At 35.0% G+C, this 26,240-nt stretch overlaps 5 protein-coding genes across 5 annotated transcripts; 3 read left to right on the forward strand and 2 right to left on the reverse strand.

Moving 5' to 3' along the window:
• The first annotated feature begins 443 nt into the window (after positions 1-443).
• On the forward strand, positions 444-11,074 carry LOC132629997 (uncharacterized). Its single transcript, XM_060345480.1, has 17 exons — positions 444-645; positions 758-872; positions 2,647-2,692; positions 2,784-2,953; positions 3,086-3,203; positions 3,303-3,385; positions 4,923-4,982; positions 5,213-5,470; positions 6,478-6,574; positions 6,878-6,928; positions 7,059-7,139; positions 7,636-7,707; positions 8,375-8,437; positions 9,470-9,622; positions 10,224-10,281; positions 10,368-10,420; positions 10,518-11,074. Exons 2-17 carry the CDS (start codon positions 772-774, stop codon positions 10,593-10,595), a joined length of 1,542 nt encoding a protein of 513 aa, XP_060201463.1. The 5' UTR covers positions 444-645; positions 758-771; the 3' UTR covers positions 10,596-11,074.
• Positions 11,075-11,204: 130 nt separating this feature from the next.
• On the reverse strand, positions 11,205-13,748 carry LOC132629996 (pentatricopeptide repeat-containing protein At2g29760, chloroplastic-like). The gene is made up of 2 exons (XM_060345479.1): positions 12,273-13,748; positions 11,205-12,098 (listed from the first exon to the last, which is right to left on the reverse strand). Exons 1-2 carry the CDS (start codon positions 13,456-13,458, stop codon positions 11,365-11,367), a joined length of 1,920 nt encoding a protein of 639 aa, XP_060201462.1. The 5' UTR covers positions 13,459-13,748; the 3' UTR covers positions 11,205-11,364.
• Positions 13,749-15,445: 1,697 nt separating this feature from the next.
• On the forward strand, positions 15,446-21,086 carry LOC132630000 (thioredoxin-like 3-3). Its single transcript, XM_060345484.1, has 4 exons — positions 15,446-15,580; positions 18,491-18,629; positions 18,735-18,760; positions 20,731-21,086. Exons 2-4 carry the CDS (start codon positions 18,501-18,503, stop codon positions 20,948-20,950), a joined length of 375 nt encoding a protein of 124 aa, XP_060201467.1. The 5' UTR covers positions 15,446-15,580; positions 18,491-18,500; the 3' UTR covers positions 20,951-21,086.
• On the forward strand, positions 15,483-17,983 carry LOC132629999 (large ribosomal subunit protein bL27c-like). The gene is made up of 2 exons (XM_060345483.1): positions 15,483-15,580; positions 17,169-17,983. The coding sequence occupies exon 2, from the start codon at positions 17,195-17,197 to the stop codon at positions 17,759-17,761; it is 567 nt and encodes a 188-aa protein (XP_060201466.1). The 5' UTR covers positions 15,483-15,580; positions 17,169-17,194; the 3' UTR covers positions 17,762-17,983.
• Positions 21,087-22,558: 1,472 nt separating the features above from the next.
• LOC132633613 (glutathione S-transferase L1-like) lies at positions 22,559-23,640 on the reverse strand. The gene is made up of 4 exons (XM_060350147.1): positions 23,636-23,640; positions 23,431-23,524; positions 23,240-23,342; positions 22,559-23,145 (listed from the first exon to the last, which is right to left on the reverse strand). Exons 1-4 carry the CDS (start codon positions 23,638-23,640, stop codon positions 23,054-23,056), a joined length of 294 nt encoding a protein of 97 aa, XP_060206130.1. The 3' UTR covers positions 22,559-23,053.
• Positions 23,641-26,240: the final 2,600 nt, after the last annotated feature.

Consider the following 26,240-nt stretch of genomic DNA (forward strand, 5'->3'; position numbering starts at 1 on the left):
TTCCCATACCTATAATATTCAAGCCAGAGTTACCCGTTAACTCGTGCTATTATGGGAAATAACACCTATTTAATAAAATTAGTCAGATGCAACGTAAGTTGACCCATCACCCCGATTTGTCTGTCGTGCTAAGCCATATCAACCCCCTAAATTTATTTATCCTATACTTTATTAAGCCTTTCATTTTTTGTCATTCTGATGTGAGATTCATTTCCTTCAGGAGCGTCATCTATAATTTTTGATACATGTTTAAATTAGAGTTACCTGTTATTTCATGGAATTAGTGGGATACAACTAAGTTGACCCGAATATCATGATTACAAAAGGGCTCTATTCAACGTATGTGTAGTGGAGTACCACTTTGAATTATGACCCTGACCGTTATCACGCGGAAACATGAATATATATAATTCATTAGCCATCTTTCTTCTTTCTTGTATACCATTAATTAAGAAACGTTACTCATTTTTATAAGCAAAATCCAATTTAAAAGTCTTCTCTTGTTTGTCTCTTTACATTATTTGGTTTTTCGCCAAACAAAGAAAAAAAAAAAAAAACAGATATATAATCTGTGGAGCTCATTCTCTTTTATATAATCTTTCAATCTCTAAATCTCACTTCAATTTGAGCCCTTCAAAACCTCAGGTAAAATTTTCAATTAAACCCTTCAATTTCTTGTTTCTGTAATATTTTAGTCCTTGATTTGTCTTCTTCTTCTTCTTCTAAATCTAGGTTTTTTGTGTTTAATTTTTTGCAGAAGGGTTCAAAATTATGGAGATCGATAAAGCAATTAGTGAATGTGATGATAGAAGATTGAAAACTAAGTATAATAATGCTATTTATGTTATTAAAAGAGCACTTGCTCTTTATCCGTAAGTATATTCCAATTCATCAATCTTTTTGTGTTGTTGGTTGCTATGCATTTTTTTTTGTTTTAAGTTGTGTAATTTCAAGAAAGTCAATGTGTGAATTATTTTGAATTGTCAAATCATTGTGACTGATAGTATTTTTTTACGTAGTTTCCGTATATGTGAATTTTATTTCATGCCTGAATTCACGGTAAAAATTAAACTGTTTTGACTCTCGAAATCCGAACTGTGGGGTGGGGGGGGGGGGTGGGGTGAGTTAATTAAGTTTTCAAGTTCATAGCATTGTGATATTAGAACAAATTATTTTGTTAAGAACTTTTATATTATGCTGGTGTGAGCAATAAATACATAAAATTTCACTTTTTATTTTGATGTTATTGAATTATTAATACTCCCTCTGTTACATAATAAGTGGTGTTTTTAGCTTATGCACACCCCCTTAAGAAATTGCTGACTCCTAGAAAATTATGAGGGTTTTTACTGATTTACTGTTAATTAATGCCAGGAAAAAGAAAAGCTACTTAATGATTCTTGATTATGAATAAGGGTAAGTTTGGAAGAATAAGATCAATTTCTTCTTGAAATCCTAAAACACCACTTATTATGGAATGGAGGGAGTAAGTTTATATTTAGTGTGGGTGCGCCACGACTGTGCCATTGACCTAGCTGAAATTTCTCAGGTATTAAGGGAAGAAAATTTGGATGAGTTATTATATTTAGATTCGGAATAAACATGTGAAAGTAACTCCATAATTTGAAAAGATATAGAAGACACATAAAAATACAGAATAGGAGTAATAGTTATGTTAAGTTGACTTTTGGAAAATGGTATATTTTGACTTTTGCAGATAGTACTCCATCCGTCACAATTTATATGACATAGGTTGGATTTCGAGAGTTTTCAGTGAATGTAGATTCACTTTATTAATCTGTTTTAAGTTGTGTAATTTCAAAAAATCAATGTGAATCATTTTGTTCTGGATGGGAGTGTAGCATATTATTCATTTTCAAGTTCACAGCATTGTGATATTAGAACAAATTATATTATTAGAGCCTTATATTATGCTGGCTGAGCAAAAAATACACAAAATTTTACTTTTCTATGAAGTTATTGAAATTATTAGTAAGTTATACTTAGCTTGCACGCACCTCAACTGTGCCGTTGACCTAGCTGAAATTTCTCAGATATTAAGGAAGGAAATTTGGATGAGTTATTATGCTTAGATTTGACAGAAACATGTGAAACTAAGTCCACTATTTGAAAATATATAAAAGTGTCGCGTAAAAATACAGAATAGTAGTAATATTTCTGTTAAGTTGACTTTTGGAAAATGGTAGTCCATCCATTTCAATTTATTTATCTTAATTGGACTCGGCACGGAGTTGAAGGTACAAAGAAGACTTTTGAATCTTGTTGTCATAAACTAAAAATGTGTTTAATGTACCAAAATGCCCTTTGAATCTCATGGTCTTAAATATGCCATGTAGAATTTTGGGTGTAAAGATTACGAAATATAGAAAGTGGCATTCTTTTTTAAATAGACTAAAAGGGAAAGTAAGACAAACAAATTGAAATGGAGTAGTATATTTTGTCTTTAGAGAGAAAGTGGTCCTTTTATTTCTCCTTCAAAAAATAGGCTAAAGACAGTGGGTTAGACAAAACAGGAAGGAGGGACTTGCATCTTAGGAACATGAACTGATTTGAGAGCTATATCACCATTACTTTTCCCTTTTCAGTTTCCAGTTTTTGACATTGCTTATGTCTCTCACTTAACAGTGTACAAGAGGTTGCGTTGAGCTTTAATGGAGGAAAAGATTCTACTGTAAGTTCTTTATGTGTTTCTTGGTATTGAAGGTCTAAACAATTCGTTTTTTCATTATATTTGACCAAATATATGAATTTTTGTAATTCAGGTTTTGCTTCACCTGCTGAGGGCAGGCTGTTTTCTGCATCAAGCTGAAGAAAATAATTCAGGAGGAGATGCAGCTAATGGTGGAAAGACATTCCCGATACGAACAATATATTTCGAGAGCCCATCTGCTTTCCCTGAAATCAACTCATTTACCTACGAAACTGCATCCATGTATGCGAGTTTACCTCGACCCCTTCCCCTTCCCCTATGAAATTTCATACAAAGAAGCTGGTTCAATGGTGTCCTTGTATATGATGTCATTTCCTTTATTAACGATTTGACTTGATTACCCTACTCTTGCAGTTACAACATACAAATGGATATTATTAGACTTGATTTTAAATCAGGTCTAGAGGCTCTGCTAAAGGCTAATCCAATCCGAGCTATTTTTCTTGGTGTCCGAATCGGAGATCCTACTGCAGTAAATATTTAGTTAACTATTCCAACTAGTCAATAACCTTCTAAATCTAGACCAATATGATTTGTGGCTGACCACTGCTCATGGAACGTTACTTTGCAGGTAGGTCAAGAGCAATTTTCACCTAGCTCACCTGGGTGGCCACCTTTTATGAGGGTGAACCCAATTTTGGACTGGTCATACAGGTTTGACGATGCTTCATATACGCTCTATACACATGCAAGAGAAGTTAGTGAAATTGATTGCTCATCAAGCTGTATTATAAATTAAGCGAGTATTACAGCTAGAAAGTTGTTCTTAATTATTAGCATAGTGAACATTATAATGACGGATGGACGAACTAAGATTCTTCACCTGATGAAAGTAAATAATCTTTAACTTCACCATATGCAAATTGCAAATAAAAGAGGAAGCAAAAAAGAAAATCTAGCGGTTCTCAATCTTACTTTTTGAGGCTATAAAACATGAACCCAAATAGGATATTAATTATCATCATACCTACCTCACCATTTTCATGTGAAAAGAGACGACAAAAAACTTTTCTAGATTAATGTTAGTATACTGTAGATATTGACATTTAAGTGAACTCCATGATTTTCATGGCAATACTGTTTGAAGTATTTATAGCCCAAAATTGGAGATTTGAAGTGCAATACTGGCTTTTAAGTCCATTGACAATCTGATTGAGGTTAAAGCTTATTTTCTGAAGGAGTATAAGAAAGCAGAGTTGTATACTTGTATATGTAGAACAGGGTTTAAATCAATTAGTCCAAAATGGAGTTAACAAGAAAATGTTAAGAGTAGACAATGGTTGACTTGAACTATTTTTTTAGTAAGTTGGTTGACTCTAATTTAGGGGAACAATTATGCACTTAAGTATTAAAGATAGCACTTTTGAGGCATTGATGCACAAAAGAACTGCTTTTCCGATGAAATGAATGAAGAACAGGACCCCAGAAAGACAGAGGGTCGTAGAGATTAGGAAGGAAAAAGAGGAAGAGTTTGTTGATTGTCAATCTTTTTGCTGCTTACCTACAAAGGGCAACGTAACATAATATCAGGGACTGGTTGTGGTCTTTGTTTGGACTTTGGTGTTTTGTTAGGGATAGGTGCTTAACAGACTCATAGGATGTTAATTGATTAAAATGCAGCAATTGACAAGCATAAGACTATTTTGCTAATGGTTCCAATCGACCACTTAGCGTGATATCTGGGCCAATCCACTGTCAAGGCATAATAGCACGTTTTCTTTTCCTTACCAGTGAATTGCACTTATAAAGAAGTGAAGGGCCAGCATACGTCCTTGGTTGGTTATCTTGATTTTCTAAAAATAGTTGCTTTCAATTGAGGGAGAAGGTGGATGGTGGAAAGAGTTAAAGAATAGAGAGATTAGGCTGAAGATGTGTCCTAGCATATTGGTCCCTCCCCCCCCCCCCCCCCCCCCAATTTTAGTCAACTCGGTTCTTAACAAACTATTAGTCATGGGGTTGACATTTTCTTTCAATAACCCACCCTTGTTGAATTGAATGCATCACTTATTTCACCTTGTTCATGGTTTTGACTTTTGTATGCCTTTTCAATGGAAGATGTTCATTTTAGCAATATTTTTCTTTGATCTGCCATGCTTCTGTGTATTTTTAATGACCTCGATCATCCATTTTACTGTTTGTTTCTCCTATTGGATGAATTAACATAACTAACCTTCAAATTTTGTTATGACAGAGATGTATGGGCGTTCCTATTGGTATGCAAGGTTCAATACTGCAGTCTTTATGATCAAGGGTAATTTTCTGTTGTGTTACTTCAAAATTTATCACTTGGATCCATCATCCTGCAATTGCATGGAAAAAGATGACTTAATCTTTCCCTTTAATTTTTGGGATTTATACTAGTATCCTTAAATTGTTGCTCTGATTAGTGCTATTCAATACTCATAAAATATACCTTTGAACTCCAACTTCCGGAGGTACCCCCATTGATTTGAGCATCTATTTGTTTAACTACTCTTGTAGGTATACCTCAATCGGGAGCATTCATGATACTGTTCCTAATGCACTTTTGTCCACGAGGAACTCCAACAGTAATGAAGAGAAGTTTAAACCTGCCTATTTACTCGCTGATGGAAGATTGGAAAGGGCTGGAAGAGCAAAGAAGAACTCTTCTGCCGTTTGTGGGAAATTATCTTCTATTAGCAACGGACTGAAAATGGAGAATTTGAATTCCGGTAGCATGCTTACTGCCTCGATTATTATTGTGGGGGATGAAATTTTGTAAGTTATTGTTGCTTGACATTTGTTTTTGATGATCCTTGTATCATGCTGACATCCTCTTCTAAGTGGCTTTTTCTCGTTATATGATAACTTTTATTGGATTTATGCCATGTATTTTCTTCTAGTTTGTTTCATCTTTTTAATTTTCAATTGATCTGTCATGATACATATTCTATTTGCTGGTTCTTTGTGATCAGATATTACTGAACTTGAGAGTATTTATTATTAGTAAGTAAGTTGTTGAATTTGAATGTACTTTAGTTGTTCTTGAAACACACTGAATCTAGATTTTGTGCTAGCAAATCAAATTTCTGCAAGCACACAGTTCTCCCTAAACCAGCTATCTGAGCTGATCTTGAACAAGTTATCCTCAATTATAGAGGAAATTCCCCCCTCTAAATTAAATTTTTAGTCTACAATCCAGAAGGAATGCAAAGATCATATTGTGAACTGAGAAGTCTAACGGACATTGGTATCTCATATTAAAAAACTTCATTTGGAATTTTCTATTCTTTATCTGGTTAAATGGATATATAATTTTCCTATAGGCATTTAGTCAAGACAGTGACTTGAGGGGCAGAGGTCTTGGTTTCTAGTTGATATGTGTCGTTAACAGTTTTTGACATACTTTTCTGGTAACCGGATGGACATGAGGAGACACTGTCAAATTTCTGTGCTTTTGTCAAAGCTGATGTTTTCTCTGATTGGTATACTATGTCGATAGGAAAGTTTACTATGCGGTTAAGTGTAATGCAAAATATAGTCTAAGTTTACTATGCGGTTAAGTGTAATGCAAAATATAGTCTTTCTTTTCAGTTTGCTCTATGATAAACTCTGCCATTTGAGGAGAGAACTAATAGATTTGGAGACAAGTGAATGTATATTCGTTCTGAACCTAAAATCTAATATTTTCTTTGAAACTGGTAACTGTATCCTAAAATCTAATATTTGTTGCTCTCTGATTCTGCTTGCTTATCATATATCTTTCTCGTGGTTCCATAGCTCAGGTTTGGCACTGTAGAGGACAAGTTGGGTTCTATGTTGTGTAAGAAGCTCCACTCTATTGGTTGGGCAGTATCGCGAGTTACTGTCACTCGAAACGATGTAAGTAATACGTATTTGGAAGCCTTTGCAATGCCTACTTGAACTGTTGAAACAGTTAAAAGAAGAGTCCTAAGCTAGAAATAAAAATCTCCCATTTTCTAATTTAAATATCTCCCTAGTAATTGGAAAAGAGTCATTGGAATAGCCAATTGTTAGCTATAACAGTCCATTGTAATTGCTTTCCTTAAGCGGCATCTTTTTCCTTTATTTCCACCTCGATAGTTCAACGTTTGAGGAACCTTAAACATCAGTAATTTGATTTTATTTTAGTCCCTATTTGTAACCTCATCCTCCCAATTTCAGATAGATTCTGTAGCCGAGGAAGTAGAGCGACGGAAGTCCACAGATGATATGGTAAGCATTTATCAATATGGATTATATTCTGGATCGGTCTGCAAATAGTTTTGTATGTCTGTACTCGTGGGTGATAAAATATTGCCTGCTTCTTTAAGCATAAGGTTTTCAAATAGTTGTCCTCCTACAGGTATTTCTATTCGGTGGGATCGGCCCATTGCATTCAGATGTCACTGCAGCAGGAGTTGCCAAAGCTTTTGGTGTTCGCATGGTACATAATATGGATTTACCCAGTCTTTCTTTTCAAACATCAAATTTTAGATTACGATGGTAAAGTCACGTAAATAGTTTATTGGTAAATGTATTTGATGCATAGATGTCTATGATTATGTGTTTTTATAGCTGCGTATATTGTTTTCAATTATAGTTTTAATTTTACCCGAAGTTGTGAAATATTTAGGGGGGTAATTATTCTGTTTTAAATAAGTTTAGAGGGGTAATAGGACCCAGGGAAAGGTAAGGTGTGTCGTAGCAACTTCGGGTATAGTTCGGGGGGTAATAGTGCCTTATCCCTTTTAATTATGTAAACACAACTATATTCTGTTAAATACTCTAAAATATTCAGAACTCTTTTAAAAAATTTAATCCTTGTGTCATTATGCATGTTTAACAGACTATTTGTGAAATGTTTTTCTGATATGTTATTTGATATTCCGCTTTTTTGCTGATGTTTCAGTGTCAAATCTTTCTGTTACTTTCTTTTACAGGCTCCTGATGAAGAATTTGAAGAACATCTGAGGCACCTCATAGGAGAAAAATGCTCTGGTGACAAGAATGAGGTTAGAGCTTTTCTTTAAAGTAATACTGTAGGCAAGAATGACATAGCATCCTCGTACCTGTGCTGATAAAGTAAGTTTGGTGTTTCAGTTTTACCTTCTGATGCACTGGTATTAAGAAATTTCTCCTTGCATTCTGTAATGAGTTGATTGGAAGGTAAAAGGTATAATAACTAATGGTCTCTTCTGGTTTCCCACATAATAGACATCTGGAAACAATAATTAGCCCCTTTCTCTTCAGAACTTCATGTGTCAAACAAGCCCTTCTGGCACCAACCATGTAAAGCATTTTACCTTAGTTGGTGCTGGATTTTCCGTACATTTCTCCACAAACTTTGCTTGGAGATATCAGTTTTCTAAGTACTACAGGATGAATCAGTCTTTTCAGATGTGTTTCATGCATTTACTGAGATGATAAAATGCATCTCAGTAACTGCAATTTGAAATTATGCAATATCAAAAAAAAAAAAAAAAAGTACATATATATGCAACATCTTTGTTGCCCCTGAACTGATTCTGTTAGAACAAATGAATTAAGTGCAAGGAATATAAAAATACTTATTGATAAATTTCTTATGTCATTGGATGTATGATTATGTTTGTGAACAATTTTTGCTACATTACCAGAGTACCACTCACAGTTAAACTGCTGTTTCTTTTCCTATTCCAGATGGCGCTGTTGCCTGAGGGTATTACAGAATTGTTGCATCATGAACAACTGCCTGTGCCTTTGGTATGTTGGCCATTATCTGAAATATGATGGTTGTTTTTAAGTTCTTTCTCTAGCTATGTTGCTTTCTTTATCTCAGAGAATATATAATGCTATCCAACTTATGCAGTGAATCAATTCTAATTTATAGTTACTTGAAAGTATCCAACCAAAAAACATCCAAACAGTCTGAATGTATCAAGCTAAAAATCATTTTTTTTTTGTATATATATAAAAGAATAGTAGTGTTATAGTAGAGCTATCCAGTTGGGTCGACATGGCTAAATTATTTTATTGGTGAAATTGTCAAGGTCTTCTTCTGACAGGTCGAAACATCTATTAGATGCTTGTTGCAGCTAGCAGACTTTTTCCCTCATAACAAAAGAGCTATATTTGAAGCAAAGGAACCAGCCACACATAAAATGCATATTTCTCGTTTCGATATTTATAGTTTGGTTGGTATAGTTCTCTGTCATTAATCGTACATCCAGCCAATGATGTTCTTTAAATCTGACACTATTACATCCGACTAGGCCAAAAGATACAATTCTTCAGCTTTCCTCCTCTAGTTTTTTCTGTTCACATGAGGGGGCTTGAGTGTTGGGACTTGTTTAGTTTTTAACTACATGCGTACTTTTTGCTTGTGTCACTGCAGTCATTATCTAAAATATATAGATTTTCTAAAGATTCTTCCTCTTGTTGCTAAGGTTTGGCCAGCAATTTTTTTGAATCTGACTCTATACATCTGAATAGGCATATACACCTATAATTCTACCTTCTTTTTCTCTTGTTAGTGTTGCAACTTTTCATTCTTGATATTTCTAGTGGTGCTGCTTGATTGTAAATTTCCTTAGTCCTAAGCTACTTATTTGCCTTTGGAAGGTAAAAAGCTGATCACTGATAGTGAACCTACCTTGTCTTTGCCTCGATTCCCTTCTTTGTTCTTTTCCCTGTCGAATCTTTTAATTTCATGGGGCGGTTTAGTTGATGCCTCTTACCAATTTGTTTAAGATACTTGTATTAGAAAGTTTTTGACCATGTGCATTACCTTTGTAGATCAAGTGCCATAATGTGATTGTTCTCACTGCAACAAATGTTGTAGAGTTGGATCGGCAATGGGATTGTCTGATTGAATTGGCAAAATCTAATGGGATCCTGGAGCTGATGGATCCATTTGTATCAAAATGCTTTGCAACAACTCTTTCTGATGTGAGTTATCAGGAACCTTTAGATATAAGAGAATGTTTTGTTTTGGGCATCAATCTGATTCCATCTGTCACATGTACATATTGTAGAACCAATATTTATATCTTCATGGTGGATTGCTCATAACCAATCGTACCGTGTATAGAAAGCATTTGGAAGCTGGAACTGAATAAAACAGCATTTCTAGAAAGATTAATCCTAGTTGAAGTTTTAGGCATTAGTAAAGGCATATACAGTTTTATCTGATCATGGAAATACATGCGGGTCTATCTCATCATTACAGATACCTATTGTAACAATATAACTATTTGTTCATCAATATCATTCCTAGTAATTTACTTCCTGGATAACCTTCTAGAATAGTTGGCTGCAGTTCATTTCTTCCGTGGTTTGTTTTCTTCATTTTGAGTGGGTCATTATGGTTAATCACTTAGCGGTATTTTCCCCCACTACTGTTAGTATTTAGTTTCAGTTATAACATAATGTCATTACAAATGGTTATTTACTCTTTCGTATTTTTTCCCACTGCATAATCATTATGCGTTACACTACTCTTTCCTATTTTTCCCACTGCATAATCATTATGCATCACTCTGTATTGCAGGTTGAAATTGCTCAACCTCTGTCAAAGCTTTGCGCTCAGTTTCCTGATCTTTACATTGGTAAATCATTTGTTTGCTCAGCTGCCTGCCCAACATTTCCCTCCTTCCTGTTATATTAACTTTTACCTCTTTTCTTGGATATGAAGGAGGCTATCGCAAATCAAGAGGAGGACCTCTTATAATCGCATTTGAAGGGAAGGTAATGACCTCTTGCTCAAGATATCAATTATGACATGGTTTTGAAGGTTTTTTTTTTCTTTTTTAAAAGTTAAATGGATTTGTGTGTTGTTGTGTAGGATCTATCAAGAATAGAAGCTGCTTCTCGGTCATTGTGCGAGACATTTCACCCTGCTGCATTCTCCAAAATTGAGTGACCATCCTAGTTGCCCTGGTTGTTGCTCTTGGCTTGCATATCCAAGTTATATGGGCCTAAAATGGCCTCTAGATCATGGACTTACAAATGCTAAAAAGGAGATCAAAGGTTTAAAGACTCTGCCAGGACAATGAAGGAGAGAAGGATGGGTTCACCAGAAAAAAGGAAAGAAAAAGAAAAAAAAAATGATCAAGAGAAAATAACCGGTTCAAAAAGGAAAGAGAATGGAGAGCTTTAATATCAGCTCAACTGCAACCCTAATGCCAATATTGACTATTTCATCCAGTTTAAGACACAATTACTTGAAGCTTATTGAAACTCTGGGATCAAACAGCCTTTCTGTTACACAGTATCTCTTATATTCTGTACTAGTAGTTTATCATCTGCAATGTACTTGTTTACATTATGTTACTTTCTGTCACTTTCTTAGCTCCTTGTGAAGCACCTCATTGGTTTTTTAATGTCTGCTTATATTTTATACTTCGGTTGACTCCATTGAATCATCTCAGGTTTCATCGAAAGAAGAGTTATAAGGATAGAAGTAAAAAATCTAAGTTTTCTGTCATTTTGTTAGCTCAAGCTGTGCATACACAGTGGACTTCCATTTGTTTTTGTACGTTGGAAAAACAAACTACATAAAGATCTTAAAATCGTTCATAAGCAACGAGGTTTAAGTCGGCTAGTAGAAGAAACTCTATGTCCTTAAGTGCATTACTTCAGAGTATCAATGTCTTTTCATAGTACATGCATCAGAATTGGCAAATTTCCTACTAAGAATAATTGCCTACTATGAATTGGTGCATTTCACCTTTCATCTCAACCAAACTGAACCCTGGAGTTTTATGTACACCTGAAGTTTTCATCTTCTTCCTTACCTTTTCAGCATCAAGCCATCTATTTTCTGTGGCATATATGTTGGAGAGAAGAATGTAACGCCCCGAGTGATACGGATCCATTTGAGTCACAATCTTGGCTATCTTTTCACCCATTTGAACCTCCCCGTGCATTCGACAAGCTCCCAATAAGGCACCCCATATGCCAGCATCAGCCTTTTCAGGCATATTTTGAATAAACATCTCTGCTTCTTTAAGCAAACCGGCCCGGCCAAGAAGATCCACCATACAACCATAATGCTCAAATCTTGGTGTAATGCCATGCACTTTACTCATAGCATTGAACAACCATTTACCTTCGTTTACTAAACCTGCATGACTACAAGCACATAGAACACCTAAAAATGTTATCTCATTAGGCTTTATTCCCTCATCACACATTTGATGAAAGAACGTAAGAGCTTCATTTGCAAGACCATTCATTGATAGTCCGACGATCATGTTAGTCCAAGCCAACACTGATTTTCTCGGTATCAGCTGAAATACTATTAGAGCTTTCTCGGAATCACCACACTTGCCATACATATCTAACAAGGCAACCTCGACTTCTTCCTCCTTTATGTTAAGTTTTTCCATGAAAGAATGAATGGCTTCACCGACACGTAGTACACCTGCAGAGTGGCAAAACCAGAAAATTCTTAAAGGATGTTCAAGATTCAATATATATGTATAAAAAGTGACTATTGACTTATAGAACAACACACAAACACACAGAAAATATGATTTTTCGATGAAGGGCTTTCAACTAACCACCCTTCACTCTACGCAGCTATGCCACTACTAACCTGCATATCCACACACTGAGAACAACCCGACTAATGTTATCCGATCTGGTTTCAATCCAAACCTGAGCATTTCCATTAGCATCTCTAAGGACTTCATATACTTCTTGTTCTGACTATAGCCAACAATCATAGTGTTCCATGAGACTAAATCTCTATCTGGCATTGCTCGAAAGATCATCTCTGCTGAACTCATGTCACCCACCTCAGAATACCCGTTAAGCATGACATTCCAAGCAGTAGTATCCTTATTAGGCATCTGATTAAAAACAACACTAGCTCTTTCTAGTTCACCCTTTTGTATAAAACCATCAAGAATTGAAGTCCACGCGAAAACCGTCTTCATCTCCATCCTATAGAACAACTTCTCAGCCGACTCCATATCTCCAAACTTAGCATACATATCAATCAACCCATTCCCAAGATTTTCACTAATGTCTATTCCTTTCTTTATTATATACAAATGAATCAACTTACCCAAACCAAAATCATCAAATTTCAAGCAAGATGAGACAAGTCCAAGAAGTGTAACCGAGTTAGGCTCAACCCCATATCGACACATCTCATTAAATGCATCCAAAACCTCATCAAAACAACCATTTTTACCCAAATCATCAATGATCACATTCCAAGAAACTACATCTCTTTCAGGCATTTCATCAAACAGGTTCAAAACCTCATTTGAAAAAACCCCACAACTTGCATACATATGTAAAAGTGAATTTGCTATATGAAGGTCCATAACATGCCCAAATTTAATAACAGAACAATGCAATGTTTCACCAAAAATATAATCTTTAGTCCTACACAATGCTTTAATTACAAAAGGGTAAGTATAATTATTAGGTAAAAAACCATATTGCAACATTTTAACATAAAAAGACATTGCTTTACTTGGATTATTATTAAAGTTAGAATAAGCATAGCCCCTAATCATAGTATTAAACATGAAAGTATTGGGTGAATTAATATGGTTAAAAATTAAGTGGGCATATGCTAAATTTCCATTTTTAGAAAGTGCAGTAAAATAAAGAATGGCACTTAGGAAAAGGGTATTATTGGAAAGTCCATTTGTGATGAAATGTGCATGAAATTTCATTAGATGTTTTATGTTTTTGCAGTTTTGTATAAGAAAAAGGTGTGGATGGACAGATAGTTTTAGAAGTTTTGTAATGGTTGTTGAACACATGGTGTCTATTAGCCATGTAAACTATTAATTTTTTTTTTTTTTTTTGCTACTTTAAAGGACTAAAGTTGAAATCTTTGACATGGGATTGATGAATGATAGTTGAAACTTTTGGGAATGTTAGAGACTAGAAAGCAATTTTCAAGAATTTCAGAGAAGTAAATGGATGAATAACACTGATGATAAGCCTGTGTTGGCTAAATTCTGCTTTAACAACTTGTTTGGATGGTTGTTACCTAAATGTATTTTATTGCATTGTATTATCAGTTAAAATATAATGTTTGTTTTGTTGTTACATAATTTACTGTATCGTGTCGTTAAATTCATGGTGAGGAAAAGTCTCGTTTTATGTTATGTAATGTAATGATTGATTTGGTGTGATCGTGCTGTTACTCTTTTTTCTTCTCATTTTTATCTTTGCTTATATCTAATAATCTTATTTTATCGTTGACCCTGTCTTTTTATATTAACTTTAACCCGTAACTATTTATCCTTCAATTTGCTGATGTGCGGCATTATGTAACGAGGGGAAACGATACAATGTTGTATTCATTAAGACAATATAGTAATACTATTTAACATGCTACATTATGAAACATGTGAAACAACCATCTAAACAAGGCGTGTTTTGTCAAAAGTACTTTTCGGAAAAAATACTTTTGAAGATTAACGATTTGTGTTTGGCTAATCAATTTGAATTTTTTTTGGTCAATATTAAAGCAGACAAAGGCCTCAAAAGTGCTTCATATTCAAAATTCAGGACTTACCTGTTTGGCCTAGCGGCTAAAAACTACTTTTCTTGAGAAGTGCTTTTCAAAATAATTTTTTTGATGAAAAACAGTTTGTGTTTGACTAATTCATTTGAAAAGGCTTTTAACTGCTTTTACTAAGCATATTGTGTTTGGCTAATCTTCTTGAAAAAATACTTTTGAGTGTCAAATTACGAAAAAGGACAAGTATCAATAAATGTTTACTATCCATATTATTTTACAGAGAGAAATTATTTTAAATGTCTATTATGAACGACTTTAAGTAAGTTTTTACTTTTAACTAATTAAAATTTAAAAGTACACATCAATTTTTTTTAATTAATATAGTACATAAATAAATAAAAAATATATTAAATATTGATATATCGATGATTTAAATATACTAAATTAAATTTAAAATCACTCCACAATTCAACACAAAAATAAGTAGAATCTGTCATACATTACGAAGATTCTCAATGATTTCATTCCTAATAGATTAATGGGGGATATACTTGTAAATATGCATTTATGGTAGGGATAGTTTTATCTTGAAGAAAATTAATTTCTGCTTTTTTCAAGAAGCTAAACTTTTTTGCATCTCCCCAACCACAGAAAAACTGATTCTACTTCTATTTAAAAACAATTTTACTAATTGACCAAACACCTCAAGTATCCAAAAAAAAAAGTGCTTTTACTAAAAAAAATGCTTTTGGCCTGAAAATCGCTAGGCCAAACAGGCTCTTAATCAAACTTGTGACAGTGGTGATTATAATGCTGAAAACCCTTAATTAGTTACGGACGCCAAAAAAGTTATTTTACACCTTAAATAATATTTCCTCCGGATAAAAAAGAGTGTCCACTTAGCCTTTATTTTTTTTGTTCAAAAAGAGTGACCACTTGCCAAATTAAGAGAGAATTAGTCTTATTTTTTCAGATTTGTCCTTATTAAGTTTTAAGTGATCAAATTTCAACACATATTTAATTAGGGATAGTTTAGTCAAATTATCTATTTTTGCCTATTTTTAAAAAAAATATGCAAATGACTAAGTGAATACTTTTCTTTATCCGAAGAAAATACTGTGCAAATACGCCACAGGGTGAAATTACTTCTTTATTACTTCCTCTGTCTCATTATATACAATGCACTTGATTCAACGCAAAGTAAAAAAAAATAAAAATCTATGGTCTAAAATAAGTCATAAATATTTATGTAATTATAAATTATTTTTATTTATAAAAAATTTTAAAATTTAAGTTAATTATTTTGAAAACTATTCCTATCCTACTATTTATAATTCACAGTTGAGCTGCTTGACCAGCCTGTTTCATCTATCTTGTGTGTTTGGCTTCTACATCACCATACTTGTGAACTGGTTAGTTTGCACTTTATAGCCTCTTTTTTCTTTCATTTATTTTAAATTTTTGGCTTATCTATTTAAATCAAGGCCCTAAATTTTTGTATTCTAAATTGCTACTTGCCATCGATACTTTAATTAACTTTCATTTTTATGTGGCTAAGTGTTGTAAACTCCAAAAATTTAATTTTCATGCGTAGTTTAGTTTTGTTTGGGAATTAAAAGGTGGAGAAAAGGATGTAGTTGAAGTTGCATATGAAGTGTTTGATGAAAGTCCTAAACAAACTTTGGCTTGATTTATTAGAACTAGGAAGTTTATAGTCCCTCCGTCCCAATTTGTGTGTCTCTTTCCTTTTTAGTCAGCCCAAAAAGAATGACGCATTTCTATATTTAGTAAAAACAACAACATACCCAGTGTAATCCTACAAGTGGAGTCCGGGAGGGTGATGTGTACGCTCGGCTCAAGCAAATCATATCAAAATCAAGTATGGAAATTAAATACAGTAGCGAAGAAATCATGCTAAAAGACAACGGAGAAGAAAACAATAGTAACAACAAATAATACGATAACCAAAGCAAAGGAAACAAAGATAAGATAGTAGGAGAGTAACAATAACAATACTGATAAGGAAACTAGACAACGCTCGACTAACTACTAACCTTCTACCCTAATCCTCAACTTCTATATCCTCCTATCTAGGATCATGTCAGGTAAGTTGCAGGTGTACCTATCTATATAGCCACACAAACATCTATGGCTTGTTACACCCGAGGGTGTGGCTTAGTGGTCAATGAAGTGGGTTGAGCACCATGAGTCTCAGGTTCAATCCTCAATAGAGACAAAAACACTAGGTGATTTCTTCCGATCTGTTCTAGCCTTGATGGACAGAGTTATCTGGTACCTATTGCTAGTGGGAGGGCCTGGACGCCACGGTTACGAGGAATATATATATATATATATATATATATATATATATATATATATATATATATGGCTTATTTTAGAACACAAGCTTCCAAAGTCCTTTTTTTTTTTTTTATGTTAAAACTCCGTACCCCGTCAAACACTATTACATAAACTGGGACGGAGGGAGTATTGCCTAACGCGTAAAAAATTTCCTGGGATAAGCAGTACATGACTGGAAATAGGACCAGAGATGTATATAGCATGCATTAAAGTTGAAGCATTGTTGATTATTAATTGATCGTGTATTAAAGGTGGGATTATTTCATCACTAATGTAGAGTATGTTGCATCAATTAGTTACTCTATATTGATGGGATACAATTAAAAGAAACATGTAAATTGTGGCTTCTTAGCTCTATATGATGTATGAGCAGTGTTGATGTTCTTTCTGGATGTCTGCTGAGTATACACTTCTAAATGTCACTAAGGGTGTGTTTGGTATGAATGAAATTGTTTTCCTAGAAAAAATTTTCTTGGAAAACAAGTGGTTTCTTACTTATTTTCTAGTGTTTGGCAACGTCCGCAAACCTCCACCCCCTACCCCATCATAGAGTGTTTTGCTAGATTACATAAAAAGCTGAGAGTTTTTCAGCTAATACTTTTAACAACTGACAAAATTTGTTGATGTTGGCAACGTCAGTCCCTTCCCCAAAGAGACTCGTAAAAATGGCAGTGAGTTTGAGTCTTGTTGGAACATTCAAAGGACTCTCTTTATCTTCCAATTCATCCTCTTCTTTCCTCCGCGGTGACTTTGCTTCTCTTCCGGTTGCTCCCAAGTTCTCCGTTTCATTCCCGTTGAGATCTCCTCTGACAATTGAGTCTGCCCACAAGAAAGGAGCAGGTAGCACTAAGAATGGTCGAGATTCTCCTGGACAGAGACTTGGTGTCAAGATTTTTGGTGACCAAGTCGCCAAAGCTGGTTCTATAATCGTTCGCCAGCGGGGTACAAAGTTCCACCCAGGAAAGAATGTTGGACTTGGCAAGGATCACACAATCTTTTCTTTGATTGATGGACTAGTCAAATTTGAAAAGTTTGATAGAAAAAAGATAAGTGTTTATCCACGTGAGGTGCAACCTGAAAACCCCAACAGCTATAGAAACCGAAAGAGAAAGTCCTTCAGATTACAGCGTGAACGTAGAAAAGCACGAAGAGAGGGCGTCATCCTTCAGCCTCAGTTGGTACTTGCTTCTGCTGCTGAATCCTCTGAGGATAATCCCAGTCCCACTTTCTGATATTGGTCTTTTCGGTGTTTAAACATTCTGTTGTAATTTTGGTTATTACTAGTAGTGACTTGGGAACATATGCAGGTCACAGTTCTACGTTGTGCTTCTGTCATTGATGTCTTTTGTTTGTAAATTGCATTACTGAAAGCACGAGTCCTTGTCATAGGTTGTATAAGTAGAGAATGAAATGGACGATTTGGATTCTTTAACACCATTGACAAAGAGGAAAAATGCACGACTTGTTTTAGTCCTTTTGCCTTTCCATGTTTGGTGCATATCTTTTTGTGCAGACTTGCTGTATGCCTGAATCTCAATCTTGCAGAGAGATTATATTCATGTGCTCCCATGATTTAAAAAAAATTTAAAAAAAAGACCAAATTTGTTGATGTTGGATAAAGAAGAAAGCCACATTCAGAATAACAGATACTGGTATTGTTCCAACGTTCTTAGTCTTTGCATCTAAAGATTCATTCCTACTTCATAGTATAATATTTTATTTTTGGTCTTAAATTACATGTAAATAGTTTCTTCGTCCTTGCTTTGGTTGTCATGACGATTTGATATGAATACCAACTACAGCAAACTGTCTTTTATTATTTTTGCACTGTTATTTCTTGGGTGTTCTTTCTGTCCACTGCACATTAATTTTTATAAGAGTTATACCTAAAAAAAACCCTAAAACTATCAACGCTTTGCTAGTTGGGATAGAGGGAGCACTAATGGATTATGATATTTCAGAAAAGTGAAAATGGGCGAAGAGGGTGAGAAAGCAGAGAATGGAAAACTTGTGGTGAATGAACAGGGGAACTTGACAACAGCCACCAGTGACGAAAATCTCAAGGACATATTTCACAGTATCAGAATGAAAAAAACTCCGGTCAGCTAAGTTTTCGCTACAAAGATTTTTATTTTTTTGAAAGAAACGAACTTTTCTACTCATAGATAACGATGAATTGAAGCTTTTGCTAACTGTGTTTTGCAGGCTGTAATAAATTATGGAGCTTCCTGGTATGTAAATGGTTCACTAAAATCTTTTATATTTGGTCTTTTTCTTATTTGGGTGCTCTGAATATTGGTTCTGTTATCGGGTTCATCTGAAACCTGTACTTATGGCGTGGAGCATAAATTTGTGTAAAAATCAATTAATATTACAACAGTTATGAACCCATAACTTTGAATATATAATGGGTTAAATGCTAAGAACATTAAAAATTGGACCCATAAAGCTTAAATCCTAGATCCGCCTCTGGTTTTTCCCATATTTCTAGCCTAATCTTGTAATTTTTCTTTGGTTGGATTGGAAGTGCTAATGCTTTTGCTTCTGTGTTCTTTCCCCTAATTTACTTTCATATTTACACTAGCATAAAGATTGAAGTAAAAGTTTGCTATGGAGTTGAGTATACTAATCTAAATGAGGCATGAGTTACAGAAGTACTAAGAGCGATTCACATGGATTTTGAAAGGGCCTATTGTATTTGTTTACAAGCTAAAGTTTTTTGAAAGACATAAGGGTCAGTTTCATCAAACTAGTGCTAGTTCACCTAAATCTAGTGCTAGGTGATTAGAGTTACTTCAGGAATGGCTAAAGGAACAGGTTAATCGGTCTATTTCTGTATCGCTCATGATATATATCTGAACCTGGACATCCCTTCAAGTGCATATCCCATTTTTGCATTAGCAGGGTCATGAAAATCCATGACGGGAGAGGGGGTGGGGGGGGGGGGGGGGATAGGAGAGGGTAGGTGTGGAAATTTTTTTTGCTTGGGGTAGGTCAGGGGTTTACTACTACAGGGTGGAAACATGTCAATCCTAATGAGTATACATCTCTGGTTCAAATATTTGCTTTTTGGTGCCAGGTTGTAGTTTTTTGTGCTTGATTCATATACATTTCTTTCTAGCATCTTTTGTGAAATTCAACTCGAATATGAATGAATCTAGTAGGAAGATTCCAATATTGGGGATGGATGAATGTTGAGAGCACAAATTGGATAAGGCATAGAAAGTTTAAATGTCTGCTGTGCATAAGAATCTGTTCAGCAAAACCACAGGCAACGGGAAATTGGAATTTTGAAAGGAAACTTTAAGTTGTTCCACTTAGGCTTTCCAATCTACCTTTAAGTGAAAGTTCTCGAGGATTCGAATGAGTTGTCCTGTAGACATCACAAAATTTCTAACCTTCCACAGATTATTGAAGACTAATTGGCTGCCTGTAGAGTGTAGTGTTTTTAAATGTCGTTTCTCTGAGAATGAACCTTGAATAAGTCGATAATATAGTGGAGTAAACAATAAAGAAAAATGCATAAACCCCACGTCAACGACAGAGTAGAGTGATGTTGAGTGTAATGTTTTAAAATGTTGTTAGGAGCTTGAAGTTGCAGCACCGCTACAATGCTTAATTCAGATGTTCGAACAGCAGAAATCTGTCTTCCCGTGTCATATTACTTACTAGTGCATGAGGCTATTGCTCTAGATCTTAAATTCCTCGTTTTTATATGTTTTTAGAAGTTGAGTTACAGAACTGCTATATTAGTGCTCAAGTGAAAGGTCCCTGCTTGAAATAAGTTTTTCTTCCTCTACCAATTTTGTTGTTTGTTAGTGCACGAGGCGATGACTGTCAATCTTCTTAAATCCTCCTGGTTTTCATCGTTTACTTGTTGATGTTGTTCGGCAATAAGGGGAATGTTTCATTGTTGTCATGTGGGATTCTTGCTAATTCCCTGTTCGGATGTTCTCATTGTATGAGTTTCTACTTGATTCGATAATGCACTTTTTTGGTAGAGCATATAATGTTCTACCAAAAGTATTGCAGCTTCTGAAATTGAGACACTAAGGATGTCAGTTTCTGCTTGATGATTTTGGTGGGAATTGGAAAGTAATTTATTTTTTATTCTGAAAGACATCAAATGATCAAGACTACTTAAAGTGTTTGACATACTACTTATTCCAGTACTGACGATCGTTGTTTTTTGCATTTGCAGGTGCCGTGTCTGCAACCAGATCCTTCCTTCATTTCAGGAGCTGAGCAAAAAGTTCCCAAAACTCTCATTCGTCTATGCTGATATTGATGAATGTCCAGAGACAACTCAGAACATTCGCTACACACCAACTTTTCATTTCTACCGAGATGGTGAGAGGGTTGATGAAATGTTTGGTGGAGGAGAAGAGCGCTTGCATGACCGTCTATGGTTGCATTCATAGAAGAAACTTCCAATTCCTCTGTAACTGAAACAAATCTTGGATAGCAGTTTCTAAGACGGACCATACATGCATTTGTATTATCAATAGACTTTGTCCATTTTTGTCAATTCTAGGCCACCAAATTTTACTACTTTTATCACAATTCTAAATTACCACGCACATGAGAAATTCACAGGGTTTATAATGTACTCTAAGATGACATTACAATTAGCAATGCTAAGAAAATGAGGATAAGTAGGTTTATAATACCTAAGCTTTCCATGCATAATTCATAGGGTTTATAATGTACTCTAAGATGACATTACAATTAGCAATGCTAAGAAAATGAGGATAAGTAGGTTAATAATACCTAAGCTTTCCATGCATAATTCAAAAGCCAATTTCCACCCTCATGTTGCTGTGGAGACCAATATAATTGACAGATGTTTCGGTCTGGAGGAAAAACAAAGATTAGTATTCTGTATTGTAAATCAGTTTAGTCCAAGATTCCTTGACACCATAGTATTTCATTACCCACAACTTAAAAGTGCGCAGCCAGCGATCTTTATATTTATGTACAATAAAAGCAAAGCATTCCTCCCAATACTGAAACACCAGGGTCGATGATATCCGTTTCGGATATACTGCACATTCGCTCCAACAACGGTATCTCTCCATACGCCTCATTTGAAATATTAAATGAAACGATAGCACAATATCGTGACATACCAAGCCAATGAAATGCTCCATGTACAAATGGCAAATCATCCATACCAGAATCCTTAAAACCCGAAACACGATGAACGCCAGTAGGAATTTTGGTCATTCTTGGCGTGAATCAGATCATTGGCAAAGAAGAATTTTTTGGGAATTTTGGTCATTCTTGGCATGAATCTGATGCTTCATCTTAAAGTAAGGATCAGCTATTAATGCCTCCCAAAAGTTTGAAACACATTTGAACCGAAGAAGAGACCGCACCTGCTGAGGATCTCCATCATTATTTCCTCTTTAAAGTGAATTCTCATGACCTAGATAAGACAAGTAGAGTGCTTTAGTAGTTCATTTATTGAAGATGTTAAATCTTTCGGGCACACACATATATACACGGAGTATATGAAAACCAAGAAGAAATATTAAAAAAGAAAGCTACAACAGCTAGAGTTCAAAACAAATTTTCAAGCACAACTTGTACAACAACTTACCTTAAATTGGTTGAGAAGACTGCTCAACACTAGCGACAATCGTTGTTCCAAATAAAGAATACTTGTGGAATTTCAAAGTAACGTTTTATCGTTAATCTGTTGATTGTGTTTTATTAGTACTATCATTGGTAACTTAGTCCAAGGACAGAAGCAATCTAGGATGCAATCTTGACCAACTTATGAATACTTAAACTAGGTGCTGTCAAAACTAGGATGACCCTCTCTGGAAGAAAAATACAATCCAAATAGTAATTTATTTATTATTTATTACAGAACATTGTACATCTCTATGACATGTTTTTGTAAAGCACAATTTAGAAAAACAGCCTACCATGACAGATTCCACGGTTCGAATCTGTGACCAATATGTCACACGAAGACAACTTTATTGTTGCTCCAAGGCTAGCCTTCATTATAAAGCACATGAAACAAAGGAAAAAGCTAGTGGTTCAATCACTAATTGTTACAACTTTATCCACAACTATAATTCTATATAATGCACCAACCAGCTAGCCTTGAAGTTTACGCTATCACCAAAAGAAACAAAGGAATTTTAACAGTTTCCAGCCTTAATCTCTATGCTTTTCAAGTGTTTTAAGTCACGGACCCTTCTTTCTGAGGAACATTCCACGATCAATTTCTCAAACAAGTAAATATGTACAAGATCAATAATACTCCGTATATGATACTAGTCATACGTCGATCCATTTGGCTAGTTTCGGCCTCCCAGATGTAATGTCGTAGTTAAACACCAGTTTCAAGAAAATGTGGAACCTTTCTGTGAATGGAACAAATGCTATGTCAACCTAGCACAACAGAGTTTCCATGTCAGGACATTACGATGAAATTTCAAATTGTCAGAAAGAAAATACATCCACTCTTCTCTGTACACGTTCTCGAGTATGTTTTTTGGCAAAAAAAATTAAATAAGTAAGGACCTGAATTCATGACCAAGGAAGAAAGGTCCAGCATCAAATCTGTGGAGAGCTTTTTCTAGGTAATCAAATTGTGCTCCTGCATGTGCAAGTGTGGATACCGTTAACTTACATGAGGAATACTTAACAAACAATACATAATGAGTTTTAAGGAACGAAAGCTTAAATCTCACCAGCTAGTGTCTGTACATCTCTTTTGAATGATCCGTATATTTCTAGGACAAACGTATCACTATAAGCTATCAATTTTTCAGCAAATTTTCGCTTTTCAGGATCCTGCATCAATTTACCAATTTTTTTTTATCAATTTACAAGTTATGATTTTCCTAGACAAACAGGAAAAGAATGAACTTTTGCAGCTTACATCCGGCAAAAGTGATGGTCCTTCAAAGTTACTATCGATATATTTAATCATATCCAGAGTCTCTCCGATCACTTTTGTGCTCCAGGGAGGGCACCTGTGAGGAGAAGAAAAAATAAATAACCAGAAGCAAAAAGGAAATGCTTTTAAAAATTTAAACTTTCACTGGCTTCAAAGTTTGTATAGAAAAGCTTATGTCCATTGAAACTGCATTAGTAAATAATCGTCGAATATCCTTTTCTTAAAAATTCACGTACATTATCTTCCGGAGTTTTCGTACAATTTGCAACTAGGCCAAATGCCAATGTCAAAATCTCAACTCAAGATACTCACTTGGTGTGAATATAAGTGAATAGGGCAAGCGAAAATGAATGTTGTATATGTGGAAGAACTACCTTATTCGGGGGTAAACTTTTTTATTGTACCAAGCAGGCCTGTTTTGAAGATCAATTGGAACTAACTTAATCTTGTCTTGCAAACCCTGCAATTCAAAAATGTTTGTAAATATATATAGGTAATCACGTCAATATTTAAGAACACAAATAATTTCAAGCTGGATAGAAATTACTTCCAATTTGAAATAACAAAAGGCGTCAATAAATCAACAGTCCAAGTAGCACGATCCTTTTCAGAGGTGGCTAGAGCTTTTGAACAATGATGAACCCAATATTTTTGACACAAAACATGGATATGTATGTTTACCCCGTAATCGGATAATCAATCAAATTTGTAAGTAGGTATAGGATATGTGTAGCACCCCCCTTTGGGAGGACACCATTACGAAACAAAAGCCAATTTTACACTTACACCGTTTAGAAGGAACTTATGCCAAAAGATATTCACAAATATATTTAATAGCGGAAAAATTTGGAAGTACGGCATTTTTTATTTATTTGTGCCCTCCGAAAAATTTCTTAGATAAAATACAATATCAGAGTACCATTTTAAAATAGTAATTCCTTTCTCAAATAGTCAACACATTTAAGAACTTCACATTGAACTTTTATTTCCAAATCGACACCATTGCGGGTCGTACGATACACAAAACCCAAACTAGAGATTTTCACACAACTAATATCATCCTTTGTACATAATTACAAGACAAAATACAAATTCAGTAAATGACATGACTTGGGTTAAAAACACACCCTAAAATAGCAAAAGCAGTCACCAAGTTTAAGTTACAAGCACATGGTCTTGTTTTCCACAAGCCTTCAAAATTTCATACATAAGTGCCACACATGTATCATGTACAAGTCCCCAAAAGTTTACAAAAACTAAATGCATATGCACATGTGATCTTCACTAAGGCTCCCAAAAGTATACTCCAAGTGGCCATCTTCATATCTCATCTCGCACATTACCTACGATAGAAAACAACTATCGCTAAGCATAAAGCTTAATGGTGTATAAACTTTGGGCTTGGAGCCATTAAATTCTCCAATTCCCTTGTTCGCCGTAAGTGACTCAATAAGGTAACAATAAGCCCAAGTGCACAAGTATATCAAAGTATCGAATACAAACCTTGGAGAGTTTCAAAATATCATTACTAATATACTAAGGCTTAAGTATCAAGAAAGCTTATAATTCAAGTCAAGAGAATTTGTCAAATAACCAATTTCGCCCAATATGTACGTCATGCCATCACACTAAGCACAATCAATATCAAGACGGGCCGAAGCCCCGAAATCAAGAAGGACCGAAGCCCATATCAAGAAGGGTCGTCACCCAATATCAAGAGAATCAAGAACCATGTTGAAAGTGGCTTTCCACTCGTACTCGAAAATGGACGAAAATCCATCGTCAAGACGAAATGTAAATCCAAAGTCAAGATGGGCAAGATCCAAATCGAGGGGCATGCCAATATCGATGACTAGTCACCATAACGAGAAGGACAAAGTCCCAACAAGAATGCAAAATGATCAAGCAATTCGTACAAATGGGCGATTTAGCAAAAGTTTTGCAATACTTGAGACAATAACCATACAATAATATAAGATAAAGAGTAAAGAAATAACTCATCAAGATACTTCAAAATTCCAGAAAAATAAAGATATTTTAAGTTCAAGTTTATACACAAAACTTGGCGTTTTACCACACAACAAGTTCTACCACAATTCGAGGAGTTCAAATCATCTACGCCATAGACCAACCAATTTTCTTTCACCGACTTCACTCCAACAAAGGGGAGTTCTACACTTTCTCCCATATAAGGCTTCGTAGGGAGGCATGCCAATACTTGCTTGGTAGCTGTTGTTGTAAGCGAACTCTATCAAGGCTAGGTATCTATCCCAACTACCCTCAAATTCCATAATGCAAGCTCGAAGCATATCTTCCAAAATTTGAATCACCTTCTCGGACTGGCCGTCTGTCCGAGGATGGAAGGAAGTACTAAAGTTCAACCTAGTGCCCAAAGCTTCTTGCAAGCTAGTCTAGAATCTAGATGTAAACCTTGGATCTCGATCAGATACAATAGAAACAGGGACACCATGTAGCCTCACAATCTCATTAACGCACAATTCTGCTAAACGTTCAAGTGGGTAGTCCATTCTGATAGCCAAGAAATGAGCACTTTTTGTTAGCCTATCAACTATAACCCAAATTGCATCATGATTTCCTTGAGTGCGTGGAAGTCCGAAAACAAAGTCCATAGTTATTCTTTCCCATTTCCACTCAGGTATCGACAAGGGTTGTAACAACCCAGTTGGGACTTGATGCTCAGCCTTTACCTGTTGACAAACTAAACATCTAGAAATAAATTCCGCAATGTCTTTCTTCATACCATTCCACCAGTAGTGTTCCTTGATAGTTTG

This window comes from Lycium barbarum, chromosome 3 (genome assembly GCF_019175385.1).
Source record: "Lycium barbarum isolate Lr01 chromosome 3, ASM1917538v2, whole genome shotgun sequence".
Lineage (NCBI taxonomy): Eukaryota > Viridiplantae > Streptophyta > Magnoliopsida > Solanales > Solanaceae > Lycium > Lycium barbarum.

Coding starts and splice junctions, on each gene's coding strand:
- LOC132633613 (XM_060350147.1), bottom strand. Junction 23,343..23,430: donor GACCATCACTTTTGCCGGAT/GTAAGCTGCAAA, acceptor AAATTGATGCAG/GATCCTGAAAAGCGAAAATT. Junction 23,146..23,239: donor AGATGTACAGACACTAGCTG/GTGAGATTTAAG, acceptor TTGCACATGCAG/GAGCACAATTTGATTACCTA.
- LOC132629997 (XM_060345480.1), top strand. CDS start 772: ATGGAGATCGATAAAGCAATTAGTGAATGTGATGATAGAAGATTGAAA. Junction 6,929..7,058: donor GGAAGTCCACAGATGATATG/GTAAGCATTTAT, acceptor GTCCTCCTACAG/GTATTTCTATTCGGTGGGAT. Junction 7,708..8,374: donor GCTCTGGTGACAAGAATGAG/GTTAGAGCTTTT, acceptor TTCCTATTCCAG/ATGGCGCTGTTGCCTGAGGG.
- LOC132630000 (XM_060345484.1), top strand. CDS start 18,501: ATGGGCGAAGAGGGTGAGAAAGCAGAGAATGGAAAACTTGTGGTGAAT. Junction 18,630..18,734: donor TCAGAATGAAAAAAACTCCG/GTCAGCTAAGTT, acceptor TGTGTTTTGCAG/GCTGTAATAAATTATGGAGC. Junction 18,761..20,730: donor ATAAATTATGGAGCTTCCTG/GTATGTAAATGG, acceptor TTGCATTTGCAG/GTGCCGTGTCTGCAACCAGA.
- LOC132629996 (XM_060345479.1), bottom strand. CDS start 13,458: ATGTGTTCAACAACCATTACAAAACTTCTAAAACTATCTGTCCATCCA. Junction 12,099..12,272: donor CTCAGTGTGTGGATATGCAG/GTTAGTAGTGGC, acceptor GCCACTCTGCAG/GTGTACTACGTGTCGGTGAA.
- LOC132629999 (XM_060345483.1), top strand. CDS start 17,195: ATGGCAGTGAGTTTGAGTCTTGTTGGAACATTCAAAGGACTCTCTTTA.